Here is a 25,568-nt window from a genome sequence, read left to right as displayed (position 1 = left end):
GGAGAGGAAAGGCAAGAATGGAGCTGCAGTAGGAGAGGGCATAAGAAGTGAGCGGTATCTCGAGCAGTGTGGGTGGACTAGAAGGTAATGGGCGTTGTCACTGGAGCGGCGAGGTAGTGTTTAAAGAGAGGGGAAGTGAAATGGGTGTAGCTCAGTGTGTAGACGAAAAGAGTACGGTGCCCCATAAAGTCTTCTCGTTTTCTGCATTCACTTGATAAGTATACCATAAGAAGTTTACAACTTTATTCTTCCTTTCCCTGTTCTGTTCCTTAATTATCTCTCCTAGACCCTTTGACCATATCTTTATTGTCTGAATCATTCTGAATCGTGTTCGTGTCATAACTGTGCAGACCTTTAGTAATGTTACATCTGACCTTCTGACTCTCATAGTGTCGTTATTCGCTGACGCCTTTGCCTGCCAGTATTGTACCTTCCTGTCTCCTATATTTCCTTTTGGCGTATGAATGCCTCTTTAATGGCCTTATGGTTTTCTTGTTTTTGTTGTCGGCCTCCAGTCTCTCTTTATCTTTTCTGAAATGTATTTCACAGGACTGGTCATGATGCTCCAGGTGTGCATCTAGAACTGCACACAATTCTCCAGATGAGTACTATGACATATGCTGGGATTCTTGTACAGGTCTGGGCCTGATGCTCAGGCTTGGTCTCTGTGTTTGGATGGTGTACGCCTCTCTACAGCTAGGTTTTCTAGCCGATATTTTGGATTTCTCATACTGTGAAACCAGGCTTCAAGTGCCGCTGTTGGTCCTTTCTGACAGTACCGCTGATACCTGACCATTCTATTACAGGCACCTCATCATAGGATCCTGCGGACAGCAACTCTTGTTTCTATTTGTTTTCATCATTTCACACTTCTTTATGTTAACATAGCCATTGCTTTAATACAGTTGCTATAAAAGCATATAATATGGTATAGTGTGCATTTTCTTTCAATAAAGAATTGTTCCTCTGCAAATAAAAAATAAAAAACATTACCATTTACAATGCTAATATCTCCCAACTCCAACAAATGCGAAACCTATTGCATTGTAAATGCTTGTTTCACATTCTCTCCTATCTCACAATGTGCTTTGTCTTTCTTCTTCTCCCTCTTCCCATCGCTTCCTATCTCTCTTACTCCATTTTTTTGTCATTTTTCCCACATTGTTCCCACTTTTCTCTCACTCTCTCCTCTGTTGTTCCTGGCTTCACTTTCTCTCTATTTCGCCACCTTGCATTCTTCCTCTTTTATTTCTCCCCCTATCTCTTTGTCTTCTACCCTATGTCACTTTCGTACTCACTCACTGCTTACACCCAACTATATAATCCTCTTATTCCCTGAATTTCTCCACAGTCTTATTTTTCCTCTGCCACTTTTGCACTCACATCCTCTCTCCCTATTACAAACTTGGTTATCAATCCCCTTGCACCAAGTTCTTCCTGACTCCCTCCACTCCCTCTGTGCACTACCAACTCTTTGACAAGTCCCCACTTGATGTAGCAGACCCAAAATTACTGATTTCCAAGGACACTCCCTGTTACTCAATTGATTCTCTGGGTTCAACCATGTGAATCTGCATCATTGGAAGTAACCGAATTCCCGGTATTGTGAACTCTAGGGGTGCAGAGTAAAATCCCTTGCACCAGAGAACCACTAGGAAACTACTACACAACTCATACGGAGCTAACTACGAGTCTACTGGAAAGGTATCTGTAGCGTCCGCTCACAGATGACGGACGCCAAATGTTGATTGTAACAGGAAACTTTATTTACTCAAAGTAACATCTTAAGAGTAAGCGACCTCAGCCACAGCGAGCGCCCTGCAGATCACCCTTCAGGTCACGGGCGCTCAACTTAGAACCCTGGTCGCGGTGACATTCAGGGTGACGTCACCGCGGGTCGTTCTAAAGTGAGCTGAGCTACCGGGGGGAGAAGAAGTGGTGGAAGATACCACACATCCCCCTTCCCTGCGGAAAAACATTGAAACTAAAGCATTGCAACCAGATAATTACAGGCAGATTACATCATCACATATTGTTCAAAATGTCTGGGTGGTCTGGTCATTCTCAGGCTACTTCTTCCACCAGGTTGGGGGTCCGCCTCCCGTTTCTTGGGAGAGGGGCCACTGTTCCCTTCGGAGTCGTCCTCCCCAACACTGCCTCTATCTGAACCTTGCCCGGGTGGGTAAAACTTCACTACTCTCCCCAAGTTCCAAATCTTCCCTTCCTGGGTCTTAATGGCATTCCTGAATAACTTAGTGATTTTGGTGGGCCTACTGTATCCTGACTCACTTGCCCTGCCAGTGGGTGTTCTGATCTTGATGTCATCACCTACTTGGAACCCGGCCTCCCGTGTAGAATTAAGCCTGTCGAATCTTTCTTTCCTCTCCCTCGTTGCTCTTTCCTGCCTCACTAACCCTTCCGCTTCTTTGGAGTGGTCTGACCAACCTTTGCGCCATCCCATCCACCCCGGAGACAGTTTGGTGTTGGGTATCCTTCCTCGGAGCATCTCGAACGGGGTAACACCCGTCGTCTGGTGCGGGGTGAACCTATACGCTTCGATGCGCCTCCACACTTCTTCTTTCCAATTCATGCCGCTGGCTTTGGCTAACTGGATGCTCTCCTTGAGGGTCTTATTAAAACGCTCCACCATGCCATTTGTCTCTGGGTGGTACAGGGCACACCGCTTGTGCGTGATTCCTCTCTCTCCCAGGAAATCCTCCATCTCTTTTGAACACAGTTGTACTCCATTGTCCGTGAGTAGACTGCTGGGTAATCCTTCCTTTTCAAACAGCCCTTGAAGGAACTCGATGACAATCTTGGTTGTGATTTCGCTCACCAATTTCACTTCTGGCCATCTGGAGTACAGGTCCATGAGCACCAGGATATATGGCGTGCGCACCTCTCCTGTCAATGGACCGACGATATCCAACGCCAACTCTTCCCAGGGTCCTGATGGCGGCGGCCTGCTCACCATTGGAGGTGTCGATTGCCTCAGCACTTTGTCGCTGATGCTACACGGGATGCAGTCTCTCACCTTCCTTCCAATTGCCAGATCCATGCTCGGCCACCAGTAGTCTTCCCTCAACCTTTGTTTGGTCTTGGTGATGCCCAGATGGCCATCGTGAGCTATGTCAATGAGATTCTCTCTCACAGTTGCGGGGGGAACCAACCTCGATCCCCTGAACAGACATTCGTCGACCACAGATAACTCATCCTTTACAATCCAGAATGGCCGAAGGGCCTCCACGCGTTTATCTTCCTGTTTCCATCTGTCTGTTACTCTCTTGCATACCTCATCCAAAACTTCGTCGTCCTTTAATGCACATTTCCAAGTTTCCTCACCTATTGCTCTTTGGATGGCACTAACATTTTCCATCTGGTGATTATCCAAATCATCTTCCAGTTTGTCCTGCGATTCACTCCTATCGCCTCCTTTCACCAACCTCGATAAACAGTCTGCCGCCAGATTGCGAGCTCCAGGGACATATTCCACATTGAAGGTGTACTCCTGGAGGCCAACCACCCAACGCCTGATCCTACTGGAGATCGCGTCCAGCCCCTTCTTACTGAAGACCTCCACCAATGGCTTGTGGTCGGTGCGAAGGATGAACGTCGTGCCCCACAGGAAGTCCCTAAATTTGCTCAACGCCCAGAACACTGCTAAGGCTTCTTTTTCGATCACGGAGTAGTTGTTTTCTGACTTCTGGAGGGACCTTGAGGCGAAAGCTATAGTTTCTTCTCCGTCTTTGCTTACTTGAGTGAGCACTGCCCCTAGCCCCTTGGCACTTGCGTCCGTGGTGACTATAGTCGTCCGGTTAGGTATGTAGGACTTCAGACTGGGTGCTTCTGCAAGCGCATTCTTCACGTCCTCGAACTCACACTGACACTCCTGACTCCAATTGAACACCGTGTCCTTTTTCAACAGCAGCCTGATAGCATGCGTTCTCCCCGCGAGGTTCCGTATGAACTTCCCATAAAATTCTAGCATTCCCATGAAAGACTTAATCTCTTCCTTGCTCTTCGGGGGCGCCAGGTTTACGATGGTGTTCTGGAGCTCTGCTTTGGGACGGATTCCTTCCGCAGTCACTTTGTGTCCCAGGAAGTCCAGTTCAGCACACCTAAATACACACTTCTCTCTCCTCACTGTCAGACCCTGTGACCTAAACCTGGCTAGTACTTGTCTCAATCTTCTGTCGTGCTCTTCATGGTCTCTGGCGAACACTAGGACGTCGTCCTGGTAGCACACGACCCCAGGAATCTCTTTCAGGATGTTTCCCATGATCCTCTGGAAAACGGCGGCCGCGGAAACCAACCCAAATGGCATCCTTTTGAATTTGTATGCACCCATGGGTGTCACGAACGCTGTGAGTTCTTGCGACTCTTCATGAAGTTTGATTTGGAAGTATGCTGACGTAAGGTCAAGGGTGGAGAATACCCTTGCGCCCTCTAACATGCTCATCATCTGGGTGATGTTGGGCAGCGGGAAGCGGTCGACCACAACCTCCTTGTTCAGGGCCCTGAGGTCTATGCACAGCCGAACCGACCCATCCTTTTTCTGTGCAGCGACGATGGGTGCCAACCATTCCGTCGCTTCTACCGGTTCAATTACACCAGCCTCGCACAATTTCTCAATTTCAGTCTTCACTGCTTCTTGGATGGCAATGGGTAGCTTCCTGACCTTGGCTACCACTGGCCTCGCCTTTTCTTTCAATCTGATCCTGTGGCAGTAGTTCTTCAAACATCCAAGCTCTTCCTTGAATACTTCCTTAAACTCCGTCACTAGACCCTCTTCCGGCTCCTGTATCTCTTGTATCAGAATTTGGGGATTGCTGTTAGGATTCAGGTATACCCCCAACTCCTTCTGTGCTTGCCAACCCAGGATGTTATCACCGACAGTGGACACATACACTTTGGACGTCGTTGTTCTGCCTTTGTATTCTATCACGTCCCAGAAATAACATTTCATGGAGATGGGGCGACCCGCATATCCCCCAGGCCTCAGATCCATTCTCTTCAAGACTACCTTCCCTTTGGACACGCGTGAAAACTCTTTCGCACTGATGATGGTTATCCTTGAACAGGAATCGAACAGAGCTTCTAACTCGATGCCTTTCACTTTCACGGTGTCTTTGGGGCTGCAGACCAGGCCTTCTTCCACTTGCACGATTATTTCATCACAGACCGTGTTAGTCCTGTCCCTATACTGTCTACTGGGTCCCTGACCACTTTTGCAATACTGCCTGAAGTGACCCCTCTTTCCGCACTTGTTGCATGTGAACTTGAGGGCGGGGCACTCCTTGTCATTTGCCATGTGTCCTTGTTTCCCGCACCTGTAACAGGCACCCTTGAATGACCATCCTGGTTTGTCATCTTTGTGTTCCTTGTTCACCACCTTCTGGCCCTTGATCACTGACACTGCCTCCAACTCAGTTGTAACTTCACTTACTTTGGGTTTCTCTTCGCTTCTCTTCTCCCCATTGTCCAGTTTTATTTCACTGACGCACTGAAGCATGTGTTCTACCTGTTTGGCTATTATTAAGACTTCTCTTAGGGGTGGGTCATCCTTAAGCCACAATTCCTCCCGTACCCGTTCCATCCTGCATGCCAACACGAACTGGTCCCTGATCCTTTCCTCACTCGCACCACCAAATTTGCATGTAGCAGCTAGCTTCCTGAGGTCTGAGACGAAGTCCTCTATAGTCTCCCCTTCCTTCTGTACTCTTTTCCCAAAATGATAACGCTCCATTATGGTGCTAGTCTTCGGGAGATAGTGCAAATCTAGTTTCTTTAAGCTTATTTCAATTTCATTGAGACCCCTCGCTTCTTGTGCCCCTAGGTTTGGGAGGTGATCAAGAACCTCTTCCCCCTCTGCTCCCAGGTAATAAGCTAACAGTGCCACTTTCCTCTCCAACCCAAGATTAGGGCCACACACAGTAGCATAGTTTAAGAACACTTTTTTCCACTTCTTCCACTGAATAGCAGGTTCCCCTGGGTTGGTCAAAAAAAATGGTGGGGGCGTCACACTTTGCATGCTTGGGGTAAGGTGGAGCCTCCCTTAGGCAATGGGAAGCCTACTTAGTGAGTGTACTACACACAGGAATGGGGAGGAAGTCTATCACAAGCCAACTCAGTACCTACACATTGCTTAAAAGTCTTATGAGAATAACACAATTCCTGCACTATTACAGTTAAACTCAACCTATCCCCATGATAACCACTGGGTGGCACTGTGGTGCGTAAGTCAGTCAGCTCTGAGGAGAATTCGAGCTTGACAAATGTCCAGTTGTCGTGCAGAACACAGGATGTTTCTTTACCGGGGGGAATCCCAGCCGATTTCCTCCTCCCTCACTGGAGAATTCAACAAGGTTAGTCCACAGGGTCGAACACGAGGGACTGAGAGGGGGCCGCTGGTGAGCTCAGGCGTTACACAGTGAGTGGAAGCTTATCCTCCGATGTGCTTATCACAACTTTAAACCATTCTTCAGCGCGCGCTGGCACCACTCACCCCCCTAGCATGCACCCTGACTGGTAGGGTACGAGCTCTGAGAGGGCTGGTTCGGGTACACACTGCAGGGGCAAGTGTCATATGAAATCGTGGTTGGAAGGTTGCCAAGATCTCGACAGGGCGTGCATTAGCTTTTTCCTCTACCTCACGATGTTAATGCCTCCAGTCCTCACATCAGCCCGGCACTTCCAGACTTCACCAGCATTACAGGAAGCAGTCCGCCCCCCCCTCTCGACCCTAGTCCTTTCCTCCTCCGACGCTCCTCCCGTTGAAACGACCTCCGCTGTCCACACAGGGATTTTCACACGCGGGATGTCCAGCTCATTCAGTCCGTCCTCACGCACAGCTGGCAGCCCAGTCCGCCAACATTCAGCCGTCTCTACTCACAGCGCAGAAGTCCGGATACTCCGTGAGGCGGCTCTCTCCGCTGGCGTCAGTCGGCTCCCACTCCTTATCTCCTTGTCCGCAGCGCTTCAGTCTGCCTTCCCCGCCTTATATTTTCATTCCGACAATATCTTTTAAAGACTTGCGTGTTGAGGTCGCTGTAAAGATGGTCCTCGTCGCCAGTGTAGCGTCCGCTCACAGATGACGGACGCCAAATGTTGATTGTAACAGGAACCTTTATTTACTCAAAGTAACATCTTAAGAGTAAGCGACCTCAGCCACAGCGAGCGCCCTGCAGATCACCCTTCAGGTCACGGGCGCTCAACTTAGAACCCTGGTCGCGGTGACATTCAGGGTGACGTCACCGCGGGTCGTTCTAAAGTGAGCTGAGCTACCGGGGGGAGAAGAAGTGGTGGAAGATACCACAGTATCCCTAAAGGGGAAACTGCTTTGGCCGAGTCTAAGTGGCCGCTGCACTGTCCCTGGGATTACTGGGAGCAAGAACGACAGGCCCAATTTCACCAGACAGAAAAGCACTCAATGTTAAAGCATACGGGCCCAAGACAAGGGGTTCAGGAATTGGCACAGTCCAGGTTCAACCTTCCCTACACAAACACCACAGGGAGAAAGATGTGTTAACAGTCAGAGCTGCCGACTTTGGAACTGAGGAACCAAGTTTAAGTCTCTGCTTCGGTTTAACATCCTGAGATATTAGGCAAATCACGTAATCTCCCCGTGCCTAAAAAACATGAATGTGATCTTGTGTAATGTAACTGGTGTTCATGTAAAGCCAATACCCTTGGGCCAAGTTTGCACAGTATAAAAACTGCCATCAAAATTAAAGGCTCTCAGCAACCAATTCATTGCATGTCTTGTCCCAGGATAACTTCCCAAGCTACTGACCTGTGCCCTTCATTGGCTTTTTATTCCCTACTGCCATCTGCTCAGAGCAGGTGGTAAATATAGCAAGGTGTCAAGAATCTGGGATAAACATATGAGAAAGGGCCGAGCAAACTCTGGTCGCAATGATTTTTCTCCATTCTTAGAACTCAAACTCATACTTGGCAGAGTTTGGGGATGTGATTACCAGCCATCGTTGATGTTTCCCTCCCTGGTAATTTCAGCACTCCTATAGCATGCACCTCAAAATCTGATCCTAAGGCAGAGTTATTCAATCTGTGGGGCGCGCCCCTCTAGGGGGGCGCGACACCGTCTCAGGGGGGGCGCGCACTCATCCCTGAAATCTCACCTTTGTCTTCTACTGTCACACATCGGCGCAATTCTACTTTACCAGCAGGCAGAGTCGCGCCTAGAGTCAAATTTCGGGAGGAGGGGCTGATTTTTGAAGCAAACAGAAGAGGCGAGCTGCAGGGGCCCTAAAAAGGGGTGAAAACACCAAAGCCTCATTAACATGAAACAAGGTCTTAAAGACCTGTGAAGTGCTCGGCGGCTGTGTGTGCCCGGGAGCTGTCTCTCCAGGGCTGACACACACTGGGAGGGGTCGGGGGAGGGGGTTTGAGGGGCTGAAGCCCTTGGAGTACAATGGGCATTGCGCGCCTGAAAATATATATATATATATATATATATATATATATATATATATATATATATATATATATATATATATATATATATATATATATAGCGCTCCTGTTACCTCGCACACAAGCATAACCAAAGAGTTTCACAATATTTACTTTTTAATTCACCCCGACAATCGGTACTCCAAGATGTGTCTTGAACAGAGGCTTCATATTTAACGTTTCAAAAATCAGTGACATGTCCGACTGTGTCCTTATATATTCAGGATATGCCGGGATGCACCCGTCAAGCATTGCCACTGATCACAGAGAACGTCACTGCAGAAATGATTTTACTAAAACAATTTAGATGTGGCATTCAGACAATGAGGCTTTTGTGCGGTTGCAATTAAACATAAAGAAATTACATGTAATAGATACTGTGTCACGCTGGTGAGTATTCGGTTTAACTCTTCTACTAGATGGTTCTTGCTGAAGAAATAACCACCAAGCATGTAACGTGCACAAGATGTTAAAGAAAATTTTACGTTGAGGCTGGAGAGTCCACTGGGTCGTGATGGAAGAGCATTTACAAATTAATGTCTTAATAACATTGCTTTTCTACTGAAATCCTGAATCTGTGATGCACGGTTAGAAATGTACTAAATACATACATTTTTTCGTGAACCTAAATTCAACTTAGGCAAACAAAAAAAGATAGTGAATCGGTCATCAGATCTCATGTCACCAGGGAGGGGGCCTGAGGCAGTCACAGGTAAAACACCAGCCTGGAGCCTCAGCACCAGCAACCCATGCACCGGCCCTGTAGGTTACATGCGTCATTCGTCCCGTCTAGCTCTAGGTAAGAGAGCTTTTCGAACATTGCTGGGCCATTTGGTGCTGCGCAGTTTCCGGGGCGGGTGGAGGCTTGTTCGGTGGTAAAGTCGAAAGGTTGGAGGGGGAGGGAGGGAAATGCACCCTGCATTCAGACAACTTGCTCCTTATTCTCGCCCTTCACTTTCATGCTCAACCTGCACTCACAGCGATCACAATGCCCTCACACTGACCCCCATGCACTCACACCATTCACCCTGCACTCAGTAATCACTCTGCTCTCACAATGCAGTTGCGCGGTTTTCCCTGCACATCAACCTGCAGCCACACAGGCACAGTACCCACCCTGCATTCATGTGACACTTCACTCACTGCTCAATCTGCAATCTCACTTAAACAAGCCCATCACTAACCATGCATTCATTAGTCCCACTCTGCACTAACATGCACACCCAAATTCATATGGTCACCTCACTCACCCTGCAGTCACTCCACCTACCCTACTCTCACACTGTTGCATACATCACTGTGCACTCACACGAGCATTCCTGACACCCTCACAGCACAGAGGGTTAATGTGCCTGCTACAAAGAAGGTGCACTATGCAGATCAAAGAACTGAGGGACATATGTTCAAGGAAGTTTTGGAGTGAGGCGTTAGCAGTCATGGGTTAAGGCCTCTCTCTGCCACTACAGAAAGCTGCACCATATTTACAACAATATGGTGCAGCCTTGCGTTTCCCCTGCGCTGGCGCTACACTTAGTAGTGTAGCGCCAGCACAGACACCCTTGCACCATAGTGCAAGGGTGTCTGCGTGCAGGGGAAGATTGTTTGTGTACAGGAGGGGGACCTTCCTGTACATAAACAATCTTTAAATGCCATTTGTCACAATTCCATATGTGCTGCTTAATGCAGCACACACTGAAAACCTAAAATTGATTTTTTTTTTAAAGATTACAAATACAAGGCATTTTGCTTTTTCCATGTGTGCTGCACAAGGCAGCACACATGGATGAAGCAAAAATGAGGAGAAATAATGCATTTCTCCTAGTTTCGCCAGCTTAAGACCAGGTTGTCCCAGTTCTTAATTTTAACACTGCCTCCCTTTTACTCTGCCCTTGTAAATAGGGCGCAGCATCAAAATCAGTGCCTGTTGCAGTGGAACGCCTACCGCAACACCCACTGCCCACCCTTTCACGCTATGCATAGCATGAAAGGGGGCCTTATTTACAAGGCAGCGTTAAGCCAAGTTAAGTGGCTTAACTCTGCCTTGTAAATGCGGCAATGCCCCTATCGCCACCACAACATTGTAAAAAGTGACAGTGTGGTTTCTATAGGGGCTTGTACATATGCCCCTGAGTATGATGAAACTAGGAGTAGCGCTATAAAAAAAATGATATGCTTGCCAGAAAAGTGCTATTGAGAGGTGAGGTGCATTGTTGGTGAGTGGTAGTGAGGGAATTCATGGAGAAGGAGGAACACTCATTGTTTTGAACATTATTTGCCGGATATGGCCCGGGATATGCGGGTGGCGATCGATTATGTAGTGTACCAGATTCCAGAAATTTCTGTCAGGAGGTGGGGGGGGCCCGACATCTAAAAAAATTCAGCTGGGGGGGCTCAACCATCAAAAGTTTGAAGACCTCTGTCCTAAGGGGTGGTCTACTTTTATTGGCTAGTAATGACAGTTTCCAGCAGGGCCCGCATCAGTTAAATTTGACAGTTCCTGAAGCTCTCAGTACGTATAACTTTAATAGGACAGTGCCTCACTGCTAAATATTTTATTTGGAGATGACTTGCACTTCTAAGAACACTGCTATACTTTTAAGGATAGAAACAGTACTTACCGGCAGGGGTTCCATAATTTTAATAGGACAGTACCAGAACTTTAACTTGGGACCTTTAAAATGTATTGGAAGAGTACCAGCACTTCTCAAAAAGCTGCATTTCCTTTATGAGACATCAAAAGGGCATATCCGAAGGACTGCTATACTTTTAAAGACGCAATAGCACCACTTCTCAGCATGGATGCTAGAATTTTAATGGGACAGCATTAGAACTTCACACCAAGGTTGCTTATTGATTGGAGAACTGCTAACACTCCTCTCCCTACAGTGACTACCAGTACCAGCCTGCTGATGCTTCATGTTTGCTGTCAGACTTCAAGAATCGGCATAGATGCCACTGGACACTCCGTTAATGGAAGGGAGACCCATGAGATAGGTGACAGACACACAAACAAGAACAAAGGATCCATGCCACCTGACGATCACAAGGGCCTGAGTGCGACAGACGAAGCTGGGGACATTTTAAGGCATATGCAGTGTCAGTACACAGGGATATAGATATTTTGAGTGGTATTCACAGGTCAGCTCTGCACCCACTGTCGTTATAAGTGTCTATTTCTGTATTTCATCCTCCAAATAATGTACAGCAGGGGCTGGATTACACAGAATGCAGTCATGCAATTCTGTACTGCTGCAATTTTGCATCCACTGACAAGTGCAAAAATCAAGATCTGCACCCACTGACTGGTATATCCTTTTTGCATTTGTCAGTCGGTGCAAATTTAGTTTTCAACTGGTTGGTTGGTGCAAATGGGTTTTGGAAATCTGAAAGGGCGCCAATGGGATATAACCAAGGTCATTAGAATTATGAGCCAGAGGAGGACCAAATTATGCTGCAGGCATCACTAAATTATGTGGCACGAACAACCCAAATTATGTGGCATCGTGCAGCACATTTTGTGATAGTATTATTAATTATTTAGCCATGTTTGCACATGTTAACACTGACCAGGCAAAGCATTTACCTCAGTAGTACCAGGTTAACATTCAAATACAGCAATAAGCAACGGAAATGTGACCAGTAAACTTTGCAAATGGTCTTCCACTTATTGGCAACACATGTAGTACATGTTGGACCGTCTGAGCTAGAAACGCATGTTTTTGATAACCCCGGCAGCTTATGCAGCAGATGAAGGTGTATAAGGAAAATGCAGTAAATCCATAATTATGCATAAAAAATCGGGGCTGCAGAATCGCAAAAGGGTATTTACTGAATGCAGTTTAACTTATCCCCCTCCTCCCCCCACCACACACTCCCATCCCTGGCCCTCTTGTAATCTAAGTAGCTAAGAACGTTCACTCGTTTTTATAAAAGCACCATTTAAAGCCAATTTAAGTCTGAACAGACACAGGTCACATGCGCCAATGAAATGGAAATATGTATTGGGTGACCGGGCATGTTTACTTTTGCCCAAAATGAGCCAGCGCTCTTGTACCGCCCGAGGGCTGTCCCCTGTTGCCAAGGTCCCTGAAAGAGGCTTCATTTGAAGCATCGCGGCGCTGGGAAAAGAGCCAGAGCGTGTGCAGCCTGCGGAGGTTCACACACAGCGTCTGTGCTTGACTGACCCCGAAACACAAGCGAGGGAGACAAAAGATGAGAGGCACTTCTTACCTGTTGTCTGGCGAGGACAATGCACGCGACAAGCCAGCCTTGAAGAATCCAACGGGATAAATGCTGGAAAGATGTGGCCATTTTCAACATCCGATATTGTAGCTCAGGGGGTTAAAGTTCCCACCCCTGAGATCCGAGCGTGAACTTCAAGCTAATGGCAGCCTAAACGCATCCTTTCATCCTACTGAGTCCCGACAAGCAGAGAGTCAATTTCCCTTCTATGCTAATATTTTATACACAAATATATGGGTTCTAAGAATAGAGCATTGGGTGAAACGACATTATGATAATTGTTGGTTTGTCCCATCTGTAGTTCCCAGAAGCTGTCATAGAAATCCAGAAAAGGTGCATGCGCGTGCATTGGCCGGGAAAAGTCTTTGTCCCATGACAACTGAAGAAAAACAAAAAAAAATATAATGCACCAGTAGGGAAAATGCATGTCCCGTGGAGGCTAAAAGCGTACTTCCCTCTGCGCGCTGCTGCAGACGTGTGTTCCTGTTGCTTATCCTTCCCCGGACACAGCAGTCACTTTTTCTCTTCCCTTTTTTTTTCTTCGACCGCCCCCTCTGGTTCAACCCTCTTCCCTTTTTGCGTGCACGCGGAGGTGGTGGTGAGGCTGGAGATGCGGCGAGGACTTCCGGAGAAGGGCATGGGTCACCGGCGCAGCCACGCGGCGCTCTGCTCCGTGCGCTCGCGGGGCAGGTGTTCGCGCTGCACTGCCCCGCTCGCGGCTGCCGCGTGGGAAGCGCCTGGGTCGGGGCAGGGGTGTCACCCGTCTGCAGCTGTTTCAGCCTTCTCTTGCTGCAAGATGGGAGGGGAACGGATTTACATACTTCCCAACCGCCGTTCCTGAGTCGACAGTCATTTATTTAATTTATTGTGAAGTAGTTTAAACGGAGCTGGAAAAAGAAGCCCGAGTTTTTTTTGTGGACAAAATCCCGGTCAGGGGCGTGTGATGGTGGGTAAGAGGACGGAACCAGACGGGCTGCAGACTTTTGGAACCTAGCTATGTGGGTAAGAGCCAGAGGGGGCTACACCATGCAGGGCACAGATTATAAGGGGACAACCAAACTGAAGCTCGGTCTGTGCAGTCAGTCACGAGCACTGACGTCACGCTTTATTTATACTCCCTGGTCCGAGCCCGGCCCAGGGAGTTGATTGCAACAAAGTAATGTTGAGGCTTGGTAGCTCGCTTGGTAGCTCACTTGACTGGATAGTCAAACAAACTAAAAATAAAAACCCAATGTAACAAACTAACATAACAAACAGGGCAAAGTCCAAGATCTTCACGATGCAGCTCACAGTTCGTTTCAGTTTAACACCGAGTCTTTCAGTCGTGTGCTGGGCTGTGGGTTGGTTTGGAGCTGGTACCTTTGGCCTCTGGGAGTGGGGATCTCCTCCGGTCCACATCCCACTTCTTCGACGGTCCCCAGGGGTGGAGTCTCTAGTTTTTCACCAGGCTCCCTGACAAGTGATGACTCAGGATCCTCAGTTGCTTCCGGATGCTGCTGACTCCTGATTCCCACTGGTCCTTCAACCTCTTCCTCTACAGGGGCAGTGACAGGTATGGTGTCTCTCTTGAACCAGGATGCGTTCCGAACTAGCTGGTGGGTGCCTCTTCTCGCAGTGACCATAGATCCTTTTACTTGTACCACCTCCCACACCTCTCGCTCAAATGGTGTCTGAAATTTAGACCCTGGGTGTCTATCTTTGACAACCACGTAATCTATTTTAGAAACAAAAAGAGGAGTATCCCCTGCAGATTATAACGTCAATAGTCTGGAGGGTAGACTGGATGGCATAAAAGGAAAAAATCTCCTTTTATTTAAAACCCCTCACTCACCAACCTGGTGGTGACATGCTTCATCATCGGGGTCCACCCTGGTGGCCTAGCGTCACCAGGGTGTGCTTCGACACCTGAACTACAGTGGAGCGGGTTGTGTCTGTAGGTGCAAAAAAATTATGTTAAAAATTGTCCTGGTTTAACTCCAAAATAAACTTTAATATAGAGTAACTGAACAATGTTTAAAAATTAATTACGAGATGGTAGTGGGCGAGTTACGACCGGTACATCTCTATATGTGTTGGCATGTGTTGGTCGACATGTTTCTACCAATGGGACAATGCCCGGTTTCTTCAGGACCAAAATACAGGTGGACAGGCGGTGTGGGCCCCCTAAAAGGCTCACCCTACCCTGATCCCCTGTTAAACCCGCCAGCAAAATCGCTAGGGGTGAGAATGCTCATCTGAATATGTGAGCATGCATAAGAAAAAAGTGAAAGAGACCTGTGGAGAGAAAGGATAAAAGCAAATATCAATGGTGAACATTTGTACTCTCCTGTTACGTCGTGGAGTGTCTCTGGTTAAATGGAATCTTGTGTCATATTGATATCAAGTTAACCCTCCGGGTGTGAAAAATTGTGGCATCAAGGATACTGCGCATAGTCGATTGATCAATATGGGCGTGCGTTGATGCATGCGATAAGCTTATCGTGATTATGAGCCACCTGGGTGGCCCCTTATCGTTTGTGTATAACTCAGCAGTCGGTAATGATGATGCTGTGCTAATGGTAGGCTAATCACCTTGGTGCATAATACGTGACTGTTTCCAGAAATCATGCTTTGCTAGCGTGCGCATAGTTCTTGGTTTATCATTTAACTTTGTGAAAGTGACTATTGAAAATAAACATACAAGACTAACACACAAAAAACATATAACGAAGTACACATGGGCTTGGTGGCATGAGTTATAGGCTTACTCAGTGGAGAGCTCTACTCTGCTTCATCGGACAGGGCGTAGGCTATTTGCCTCAGGCGAACATATTCTGCAATAGCGGAATGAGAAAAAAGGCGCGTTTAAGTCAAAGGAGCGGAGCGCTCGGGGGAACCCAATCCGAAGTGGGATTGTGGTGGTTCGGCGCCTCTCCTATGGGGGACGTTACTTACAGTTTGCAGGCAAAACGATCGGCCAGTAACCTACTGCCTTTGGTCCTTGTCCGGCTAGTGTGGTCGTTTGCTGCTCGGCCGAGTATGTAGGCGGCGGCCGCTTCCGGGATGGGCGCGGTCTAGGACTTGTGAGGGGGCGTGGTCCCGTTAGCTCGCGTGATGACGCTGCTAGGCCATGACACGCCCATCTCGAAGATAAACACACACTCGTGTGTAGGCTGGAGGGCAGAGGCGGAAATGTGGGTAATTCAACTGAAAGTTATGAGCCCCGTTGGTGAAAAGCACCTGGGGAGAGGGAAGGAGAGCTGCCAGAGACAGCGCTCACTGTGTGTGCAGAGTGCACTCGCAGTATATGCAGAGTGCACGAGCGGCCCCAGTGAGGGAATTGTTGATTATTAATTGGTCAGACATCATGATATAAAGCGCACATTGCGAGGGAGGGAGAGTGGGCTACCCTTGCCGGCGCTCGCTGGAGTCTGTGGCGGGGGCCCTGGGGGTGGAGGGCTCGGTAGGGGGAGGCAGTTAGCACATATATATACAGGGTGGTTGGGTGAACTCACACCTGAGCAAGGGAAGTCTGATTAGTTTACACGGTGGTAGGGGTAAAAGATACCCGAGGGGCGCTATGGGCCCAATGGAGGTCAAGGATTATCTCAGGACAGAGGCCCATGGAATATTATCATTCAGGCCCGTCTTGTGGCTGGAAAGTCTGTAAATCCAACGCTGTTCTTTCTCATACAGTCGTGCTTGGACATTGGGGCCTTGTTGGATTTGCTCTATGACAGTCCATCGCATGTCATTCGGGGTGTGACATGCTGTCAAGAAGTGGTCAGTGAGTTTGGTATTATTCTTCTTGCATCTCACTGTACTTCGGTGCTCAGATATGCGCAGCTTCACTTTTCGGGTTGTCATTCCTATGTAGGGGATACCGCAGGTGCATCTGATCAGATATATCACATTAGCACTATTGCAGTTTGTGTGTGATCTCTGTTCCCACGTTTTCCCTGGTTCCAGGTCCAGAGTTTTAGTGTTGGCAGTGAGGTGGCAGACGCTGCAATCGCCACATCTCGAGTGTCCAGTCACTGGTGGGAGACCCCAGATTGCAGTGATAGTGGGGTTCATGTCGTTGTTGGTCTTTGGCCGAGTGTTGACCAAGCTGTCTTTCAGGCTGCGTGCTTTTTTATATGAGAAAAGGGGTTTTTCCCAGTTGTATTTGCCTGTGCAGAGTATCGACCAGTGTTTTCGTATACTTTTACTCACTTGGTTAGACACTGCATTGAATGTTGTTACACATGTGAGTGGAATGTTTTCCGTATTTTTGGGTGTGTCCTCGAGTAGAGCTTCTCGCGGTTGGTTCCTTGCTCGTTTCTGACATTTGTTGATGATTGTCTGGGGGTATCCTCGGTTGGCAAGTTTCACGGTAAGATCTTGCGCTTGTGATTTATAATCAGATATTTTGCTGCAGTTCCTTCTCAATCGTAAGTACTGTCCATAGGGCAAGTTTTCCCTGAGGGGACGGGGATGAAAACTCTCAAATCTCAAGAGGTTGTTTTTAGCAGTAGGCTTGAAATGCGTTTTGGTAGTCAGGCTCTCATTTTCTTTCTCAATGACAATGTCCAGGAAGACCATCTCTTTGGGTCTACGCTGTGTGTGAATCGCAAGTTCGGGTCACGGTTGTTCAGCCAGGAGATAAATGCCATGAGTGTTTCTTGTGGCCCTTGCCATATGGCGAAGATGTCGTCTATATAGCGCCGCCAGAATTTGATGTGGGAGCCAAAGGGGTTGTTCACTGACAAGACGAATTTCTGCTCGAAGTCGTAGACGTAGAGCCCCGCTACACTGGGGGCAAAAACACTACCCATGGAAGTCCCCCCTGTTTGGAGGTACAGGGTGCCCTGGTATTCAAAAAAGTTCCTCTTTAGGGCCAGGGTGGCACAGTTGACAATGAATTCCCTGGGGGTGCGGTGGTTCCACTCACAATTCTCAAGTGTTTGTCGCAGTACCTCAATTGTCGCATCTTGTGGAATGTTTGTATATAGGCTTTCAATGTCAAAGCTTACCAGGATATGGTCTTCTTCCATTTTGATGTTGTCCAGAAGGGTCAGTAAGCTTTTTGTGTCCCTTAGGTAAGTACTAGTGCCCTGTACAATTGTTTTCAAAAAGAAGTCGCAGAATCTGGACAGTGGTTCTAATAATGACCCTATCCCTGAGACGATGGGCCGTCCAGGTGGTGGGAGTTTGCCCTTGTGCATCTTAGGCACCACATAGAAATAAGGGATCTTGCCCTCAGTCGTACTCAGGTAGTCAGCTTCTTGTTTGGATATGTCTCCAGCGGTCTCTGCTGTTTCTACCATGTTGATGATTTCGATGCGTAGATCTTCCGTTGGGTCCCTTAGTAGTACCTGATAGTTGTTGGTATCACTCAATAGGCGTATGCATTCTGTGTCATAGTCGTTTGCATTCATCACCACCAGGCCTCCGCCCTTGTCGGCTGGTTTGATGACTATGCTGGTATCTTTCTTCAGATCTGACAGTGCTTGGTTCTGAGCCCTACTATTGTTCTTATACTGAGTAGTTTGTGTAAGGGCTTCAATGTCGTTGAACACAGCCTGTTCGAAGGTACTGATTTCCACCGGGATGGTGTGTGGGGGTGGTGTGAAGGTTGATCTCGGTCTGAGACCTGTTTCATTGATGGTTTCACTAGATTCGTCCGGGGTGTTTTTCTCAAAGAATGCTTTGAGTTTAAGTTTGCGAAAGAAGCCTGCCAATTCGCAATGTAGCTTGAACTTGTCAAGAGCTGCTGTAGGTACAAATCCTAGTCCTTTGTTGAGGACTTCAGTTTCTGAGGCGGTTAGTGCGCGTGAAGATAAGTTAGTCACTAACTCCTCGCATTGCTGGGGCCCGCTTTGTTCGCTGCCGATTTGCTCCTGGTGGTGCTGCCTGTTGTGTCTTCCTCCTCCCAATGTACATTGTTCCCTCGTTTGTTGCGTCCTCTTCCGCGCCTGCCTCTGTTTTGAAAAGGAGGACGGAATTGGTTTTGTGGAAACGGGAATTGTTGGAATGGTGGTTGCCATCCGTACATGGGGAATTGTGGTGGTTGTTGAAAATGGTTCAATTGGGGATGTTGAAAAGGATGCTGCATAGGGTGGTTGAACTGTGGCCACTGGTAGTGCCCTCTATATGAGCCTTGCTGTCTTTGGCGTGGAGTTCCATTGTTGGATCCTACGCTACTGCCAGAGCTATTGGAGTTGTTACTAGATGCATCCGAATCCTGATCTGGGGTTCCCGTTATTTTGTACTCCGGGTCAGAATAGGGGTAAACCTTTACAAATGAAATTTTTTTTAGGTCTTTTTGAAATTTTTGTACCTTCTGTTGTGTCAGATTTTCACGATATTCGTTTATTTCTTTGTTAAGATCGTCTAGTTTTTTCTTATAGCCTGTGATGGTGGTCTTTATTTGGCTTTCTGTTAGTTGGATCTCTATCTGGATTTTTTCTGAAAGTCGTACAGCTGTTTTTAGGATTAGTACAATCCAATCATGCGTGCAGTGCCAGGCGATGTGTGCCCAGTCTTTTCTAAATTCAGCATCGTCCAAAAAAATGCGTGGGGCGTTAGTGACTAGTAAGCCTTTGGGGGCTATACTGTTTGTGAAGTACTCCTTCAATATCGTGCCATGCAGGATGGTTCTAATTCGGTTCCGCTTCATCTCCGTTAGTTTTTCCCAGTCAGATGTTTGGGAGATGGTGTTGCTGATGTTGGCATCAGCAAAAACATTGAGGTCACCCATGATTGCGTCTATTTCCTCCGTGGAGTAAGTTAGGCCCGAGTTCTCAGCCATGGTTGTTGTAGTGTGTACTTGGTGAACTTTGCTGATAAAAATATATAAAATATATATACTCTCGCAGCTGTGCGCTGCCAGGAAATGAGGCGATCAAAGGAGAGAGTAAGGGTTTGTCCACAAAACCGGTTATGGACCAGGATTACTCCTATTCCCCAAGGGCAAGTATTTTAGAAACAAAAAGAGGAGTATCCCCTGCAGATTATAACGTCAATAGTCTGGAGGGTAGACTGGATGGCATAAAAGGAAAAAATCTCCTTTTATTTAAAACCCCTCACTCACCAACCTGGTGGTGACATGCTTCATCATCGGGGTCCACCCTGGTGGCCTAGCGTCACCAGGGTGTGCTTCGACACCTGAACTACAGTGGAGCGGGTTGTGTCTGTAGGTGCAAAAAAATTATGTTAAAAATTGTCCTGGTTTAACTCCAAAATAAACTTTAATATAGAGTAACTGAACAATGTTTAAAAATTAATTACGAGATGGTAGTGGGCGAGTTACGACCGGTACATCTCTATATGTGTTGGCATGTGTTGGTCGACATGTTTCTACCAATGGGACAATGCCCGGTTTCTTCAGGACCAAAATACAGGTGGACAGGCGGTGTGGGCCCCCTAAAAGGCTCACCCTACCCTGATCCCCTGTTAAACCCGCCAGCAAAATCGCTAGGGGTGAGAATGCTCATCTGAATATGTGAGCATGCATAAGAAAAAAGTGAAAGAGACCTGTGGAGAGAAAGGATAAAAGCAAATATCAATGGTGAACATTTGTACTCTCCTGTTACGTCGTGGAGTGTCTCTGGTTAAATGGAATCTTGTGTCATATTGATATCAAGTTAACCCTCCGGGTGTGAAAAATTGTGGCATCAAGGATGCTGCGCATAGTCGATTGATCAATATGGGCGTGCGTTGATGCATGCGATAAGCTTATCGTGATTATGAGCCACCTGGGTGGCCCCTTATCGTTTGTGTATAACTCAGCAGTCGGTAATGATGATGCTGTGCTAATGGTAGGCTAATCACCTTGGTGCATAATACGTGACTGTTTCCAGAAATCATGCTTTGCTAGCGTGCGCATAGTTCTTGGTTTATCATTTAACTTTGTGAAAGTGACTATTGAAAATAAACATACAAGACTAACACACGAAAAACATATAACGAAGTACACATGGGCTTGGTGGCATGAGTTATAGGCTTACTCAGTGGAGAGCTCTACTCTGCTTCATCGGACAGGGCGTAGGCTATTTGCCTCAGGCGAACATATTCTGCAATAGCGGAATGAGAAAAAAGGCGCGTTTAAGTCAAAGGAGCGGAGCGCTCGGGGGAACCCAATCCGAAGTGGGATTGTGGTGGTTCGGCGCCTCTCCTATGGGGGACGTTACTTACAGTTTGCAGGCAAAACGATCGGCCAGTAACCTACTGCCTTTGGTCCTTGTCCGGCTAGTGTGGTCGTTTGCTGCTCGGCCGAGTATGTAGGCGGCGGCCGCTTCCGGGATGGGCGCGGTCTAGGACTTGTGAGGGGGCGTGGTCCCGTTAGCTCGCGTGATGACGCTGCTAGGCCATGACACGCCCATCTCGAAGATAAACACACACTCGTGTGTAGGCTGGAGGGCAGAGGCGGAAATGTGGGTAATTCAACTAAAAGTTATGAGCCCCGTTGGTGAAAAGCACCTGGGGAGAGGGAAGGAGAGCTGCCAGAGACAGCGCTCACTGTGTGTGCAGAGTGCACTCGCAGTATATGCAGAGTGCACGAGCGGCCCCAGTGAGGGAATTGTTGATTATTAATTGGTCAGACATCATGATATAAAGCGCACATTGCGAGGGAGGGAGAGTGGGCTACCCTTGCCGGCGCTCGCTGGAGTCTGTGGCGGGGGCCCTGGGGGTGGAGGGCTCGGTAGGGGGAGGCAGTTAGCACATATATATACAGGGTGGTTGGGTGAACTCACACCTGAGTAAGGGAAGTCTGATTAGTTTACACGGTGGTAGGGGTAAAAGATACCCGAGGGGCGCTATGGGCCCAATGGAGGTCAAGGATTATCTCAGGACAGAGGCCCATGGAATATTATCATTCAGGCCCGTCTTGTGGCTGGAAAGTCTGTAAATCCAACGCTGTTCTTTCTCATACAGTCGTGCTTGGACATTGGGGCCTTGTTGGATTTGCTCTATGACAGTCCATCGCATGTCATTCGGGGTGTGACATGCTGTCAAGAAGTGGTCAGTGAGTTTGGTATTATTCTTCTTGCATCTCACTGTACTTCGGTGCTCAGATATGCGCAGCTTCACTTTTCGGGTTGTCATTCCTATGTAGGGGATACCGCAGGTGCATCTGATCAGATATATCACATTAGCACTATTGCAGTTTGTGTGTGATCTCTGTTCCCACGTTTTCCCTGGTTCCAGGTCCAGAGTTTTAGTGTTGGCAGTGAGGTGGCAGACGCTGCAATCGCCACATCTCGAGTGTCCAGTCACTGGTGGGAGACCCCAGATTGCAGTGATAGTGGGGTTCATGTCGTTGTTGGTCTTTGGCCGAGTGTTGACCAAGCTGTCTTTCAGGCTGCGTGCTTTTTTATATGAGAAAAGGGGTTTTTCCCAGTTGTATTTGCCTGTGCAGAGTATCGACCAGTGTTTTCGTATACTTTTACTCACTTGGTTAGACACTGCATTGAATGTTGTTACACATGTGAGTGGAATGTTTTCCGTATTTTTGGGTGTGTCCTCGAGTAGAGCTTCTCGCGGTTGGTTCCTTGCTCGTTTCTGACATTTGTTGATGATTGTCTGGGGGTATCCTCGGTTGGCAAGTTTCACGGTAAGATCTTGCGCTTGTGATTTATAATCAGATATTTTGCTGCAGTTCCTTCTCAATCGTAAGTACTGTCCATAGGGCAAGTTTTCCCTGAGGGGACGGGGATGAAAACTCTCAAATCTCAAGAGGTTGTTTTTAGCAGTAGGCTTGAAATGCGTTTTGGTAGTCAGGCTCTCATTTTCTTTCTCAATGACAATGTCCAGGAAGACCATCTTCTTTGGGTCTACGCTGTGTGTGAATCGCAAGTTCGGGTCACGGTTGTTCAGCCAGGAGATAAATGCCATGAGTGTTTCTTGTGGCCCTTGCCATATGGCGAAGATGTCGTCTATATAGCGCCGCCAGAATTTGATGTGGGAGCCAAAGGGGTTGTTCACTGACAAGACGAATTTCTGCTCGAAGTCGTAGACGTAGAGCCCCGCTACACTGGGGGCAAAAACACTACCCATGGAAGTCCCCCCTGTTTGGAGGTACAGGGTGCCCTGGTATTCAAAAAAGTTCCTCTTTAGGGCCAGGGTGGCACAGTTGACAATGAATTCCCTGGGATCACACACAAACTGCAATAGTGCTAATGTGATATATCTGATCAGATGCACCTGCGGTATCCCCTACATAGGAATGACAACCCGAAAAGTGAAGCTGCGCATATCTGAGCACCGAAGTACAGTGAGATGCAAGAAGAATAATACCAAACTCACTGACCACTTCTTGACAGCATGTCACACCCCGAATGACATGCGATGGACTGTCATAGAGCAAATCCAACAAGGCCCCAATGTCCAAGCACGACTGTATGAGAAAGAACAGCGTTGGATTTACAGACTTTCCAGCCACAAGACGGGCCTGAATGATAATATTCCATGGGCCTCTGTCCTGAGATAATCCTTGACCTCCATTGGGCCCATAGCGCCCCTCGGGTATCTTTTACCCCTACCACCGTGTAAACTAATCAGACTTCCCTTGCTCAGGTGTGAGTTCACCCAACCACCCTGTATATATATGTGCTAACTGCCTCCCCCTACCGAGCCCTCCACCCCCAGGGCCCCCGCCACAGACTCTAGCGAGCGCCGGCAAGGGTAGCCCACTCTCCCTCCCTCGCAATGTGCGCTTTATATCATGATGTCTGACCAATTAATAATCAACAATTCCCTCACTGGGGCCGCTCGTGCACTCTGCATATACTGCGAGTGCACTCTGCACACACAGTGAGCGCTGTCTCTGGCAGCTCTCCTTCCCTCTCCCCAGGTGCTTTTCACCAACGGGGCTCATAACTTTCAGTTGAATTACCCACATTTCCGCCTCTGCCCTCCAGCCTACACACGAGTGTGTGTTTATCTTCGAGATGGGCGTGTCATGGCCTAGCAGCGTCATCACGCGAGCTAACGGGACCACGCCCCCTCACAAGTCCTAGACCGCGCCCATCCCGGAAGCGGCCGCCGCCTACATACTCGGCCAAGCAGCAAACGACCACACTAGCCGGACAAGGACCAAAGGCAGTAGGTTACTGGCCGATCGTTTTGCCTGCAAACTGTAAGTAACGTCCCCCATAGGAGAGGCGCCGAACCACCACAATCCCACTTCGGATTGGGTTCCCCCGAGCGCTCCGCTCCTTTGACTTAAACGCGCCTTTTTTCTCATTCCGCTATTGCAGAATATGTTCGCCTGAGGCAAATAGCCTACGCCCTGTCCGATGAAGCAGAGTAGAGCTCTCCACTGAGTAAGCCTATAACTCATGCCACCAAGCCCATGTGTACTTCGTTATATGTTTTTCGTGTGTTAGTCTTGTATGTTTATTTTCAATAGTCACTTTCACAAAGTTAAATGATAAACCAAGAACTATGCGCACGCTAGCAAAGCATGATTTCTGGAAACAGTCACGTATTATGCACCAAGGTGATTAGCCTACCATTAGCACAGCATCATCATTACCGACTGCTGAGTTATACACAAACGATAAGGGGCCACCCAGGTGGCTCATAATCACGATAAGCTTATCGCATGCATCAACGCACGCCCATATTGATCAATCGACTATGCGCAGCATCCTTGATGCCACAATTTTTCACACCCGGAGGGTTAACTTGATATCAATATGACACAAGATTCCATTTAACCAGAGACACTCCACGACGTAACAGGAGAGTACAAATGTTCACCATTGATATTTGCTTTTATCCTTTCTCTCCACAGGTCTCTTTCACTTTTTTCTTATGCATGCTCACATATTCAGATGAGCATTCTCACCCCTAGCGATTTTGCTGGCGGGTTTAACAGGGGATCAGGGTAGGGTGAGCCTTTTAGGGGGCCCACACCGCCTGTCCACCTGTATTTTGGTCCTGAAGAAACCGGGCATTGTCCCATTGGTAGAAACATGTCGACCAACACATGCCAACACATATAGAGATGTACCGGTCGTAACTCGCCCACTACCATCTCGTAATTAATTTTTAAACATTGTTCAGTTACTCTATATTAAAGTTTATTTTGGAGTTAAACCAGGACAATTTTTAACATAATTTTTTTGCACCTACAGACACAACCCGCTCCACTGTAGTTCAGGTGTCGAAGCACACCCTGGTGACGCTAGGCCACCAGGGTGGACCCCGATGATGAAGCATGTCACCACCAGGTTGGTGAGTGAGGGGTTTTAAATAAAAGGAGATTTTTTCCTTTTATGCCATCCAGTCTACCCTCCAGACTATTGACGTTATAATCTGCAGGGGATACTCCTCTTTTTGTTTCTAAAATACTTGCCCTTGGGGAATAGGAGTAATCCTGGTCCATAACCGGTTTTGTGGACAAACCCTTACTCTCTCCTTTGATCGCCTCATTTCCTGGCAGCGCACAGCTGCGAGAGTATATATATTTTATATATTTTTATCAGCAAAGTTCACCAAGTACACACTACAACAACCATGGCTGAGAACTCGGGCCTAACTTACTCCACGGAGGAAATAGACGCAATCATGGGTGACCTCAATGTTTTTGCTGATGCCAACATCAGCAACACCATCTCCCAAACATCTGACTGGGAAAAACTAACGGAGATGAAGCGGAACCGAATTAGAACCATCCTGCATGGCACGATATTGAAGGAGTACTTCACAAACAGTATAGCCCCCAAAGGCTTACTAGTCACTAACGCCCCACGCATTTTTTTGGACGATGCTGAATTTAGAAAAGACTGGGCACACATCGCCTGGCACTGCACGCATGATTGGATTGTACTAATCCTAAAAACAGCTGTACGACTTTCAGAAAAAATCCAGATAGAGATCCAACT

General features: G+C 47.7%; 1 protein-coding gene across 1 annotated transcript in view; it reads right to left on the bottom strand.

Moving 5' to 3' along the window:
- TNFRSF11A (TNF receptor superfamily member 11a) overlaps positions 1–13,435 on the bottom strand; it is a 295,953-nt gene extending 282,518 nt beyond the window's left edge. The window contains exon 1 of the mRNA XM_078687767.1: positions 12,703–13,435. Coding sequence (XP_078543893.1) covers positions 12,703–12,792 — 90 coding nt within the window. The 5' untranslated portion in view covers positions 12,793–13,435. The remainder of the gene's footprint in view (positions 1–12,702) is intronic.
- Between the last annotated feature and the right edge of the window lie 12,133 nt (positions 13,436–25,568).

This window comes from Lissotriton helveticus, chromosome 4_1, assembly GCF_964261635.1.
Source record: "Lissotriton helveticus chromosome 4_1, aLisHel1.1, whole genome shotgun sequence".
NCBI lineage: Eukaryota > Metazoa > Chordata > Amphibia > Caudata > Salamandridae > Lissotriton > Lissotriton helveticus.
The sequence above is the reverse complement of the archived record's forward strand: the minus strand, read 5'-3'. Positions and strand labels throughout refer to the sequence as shown.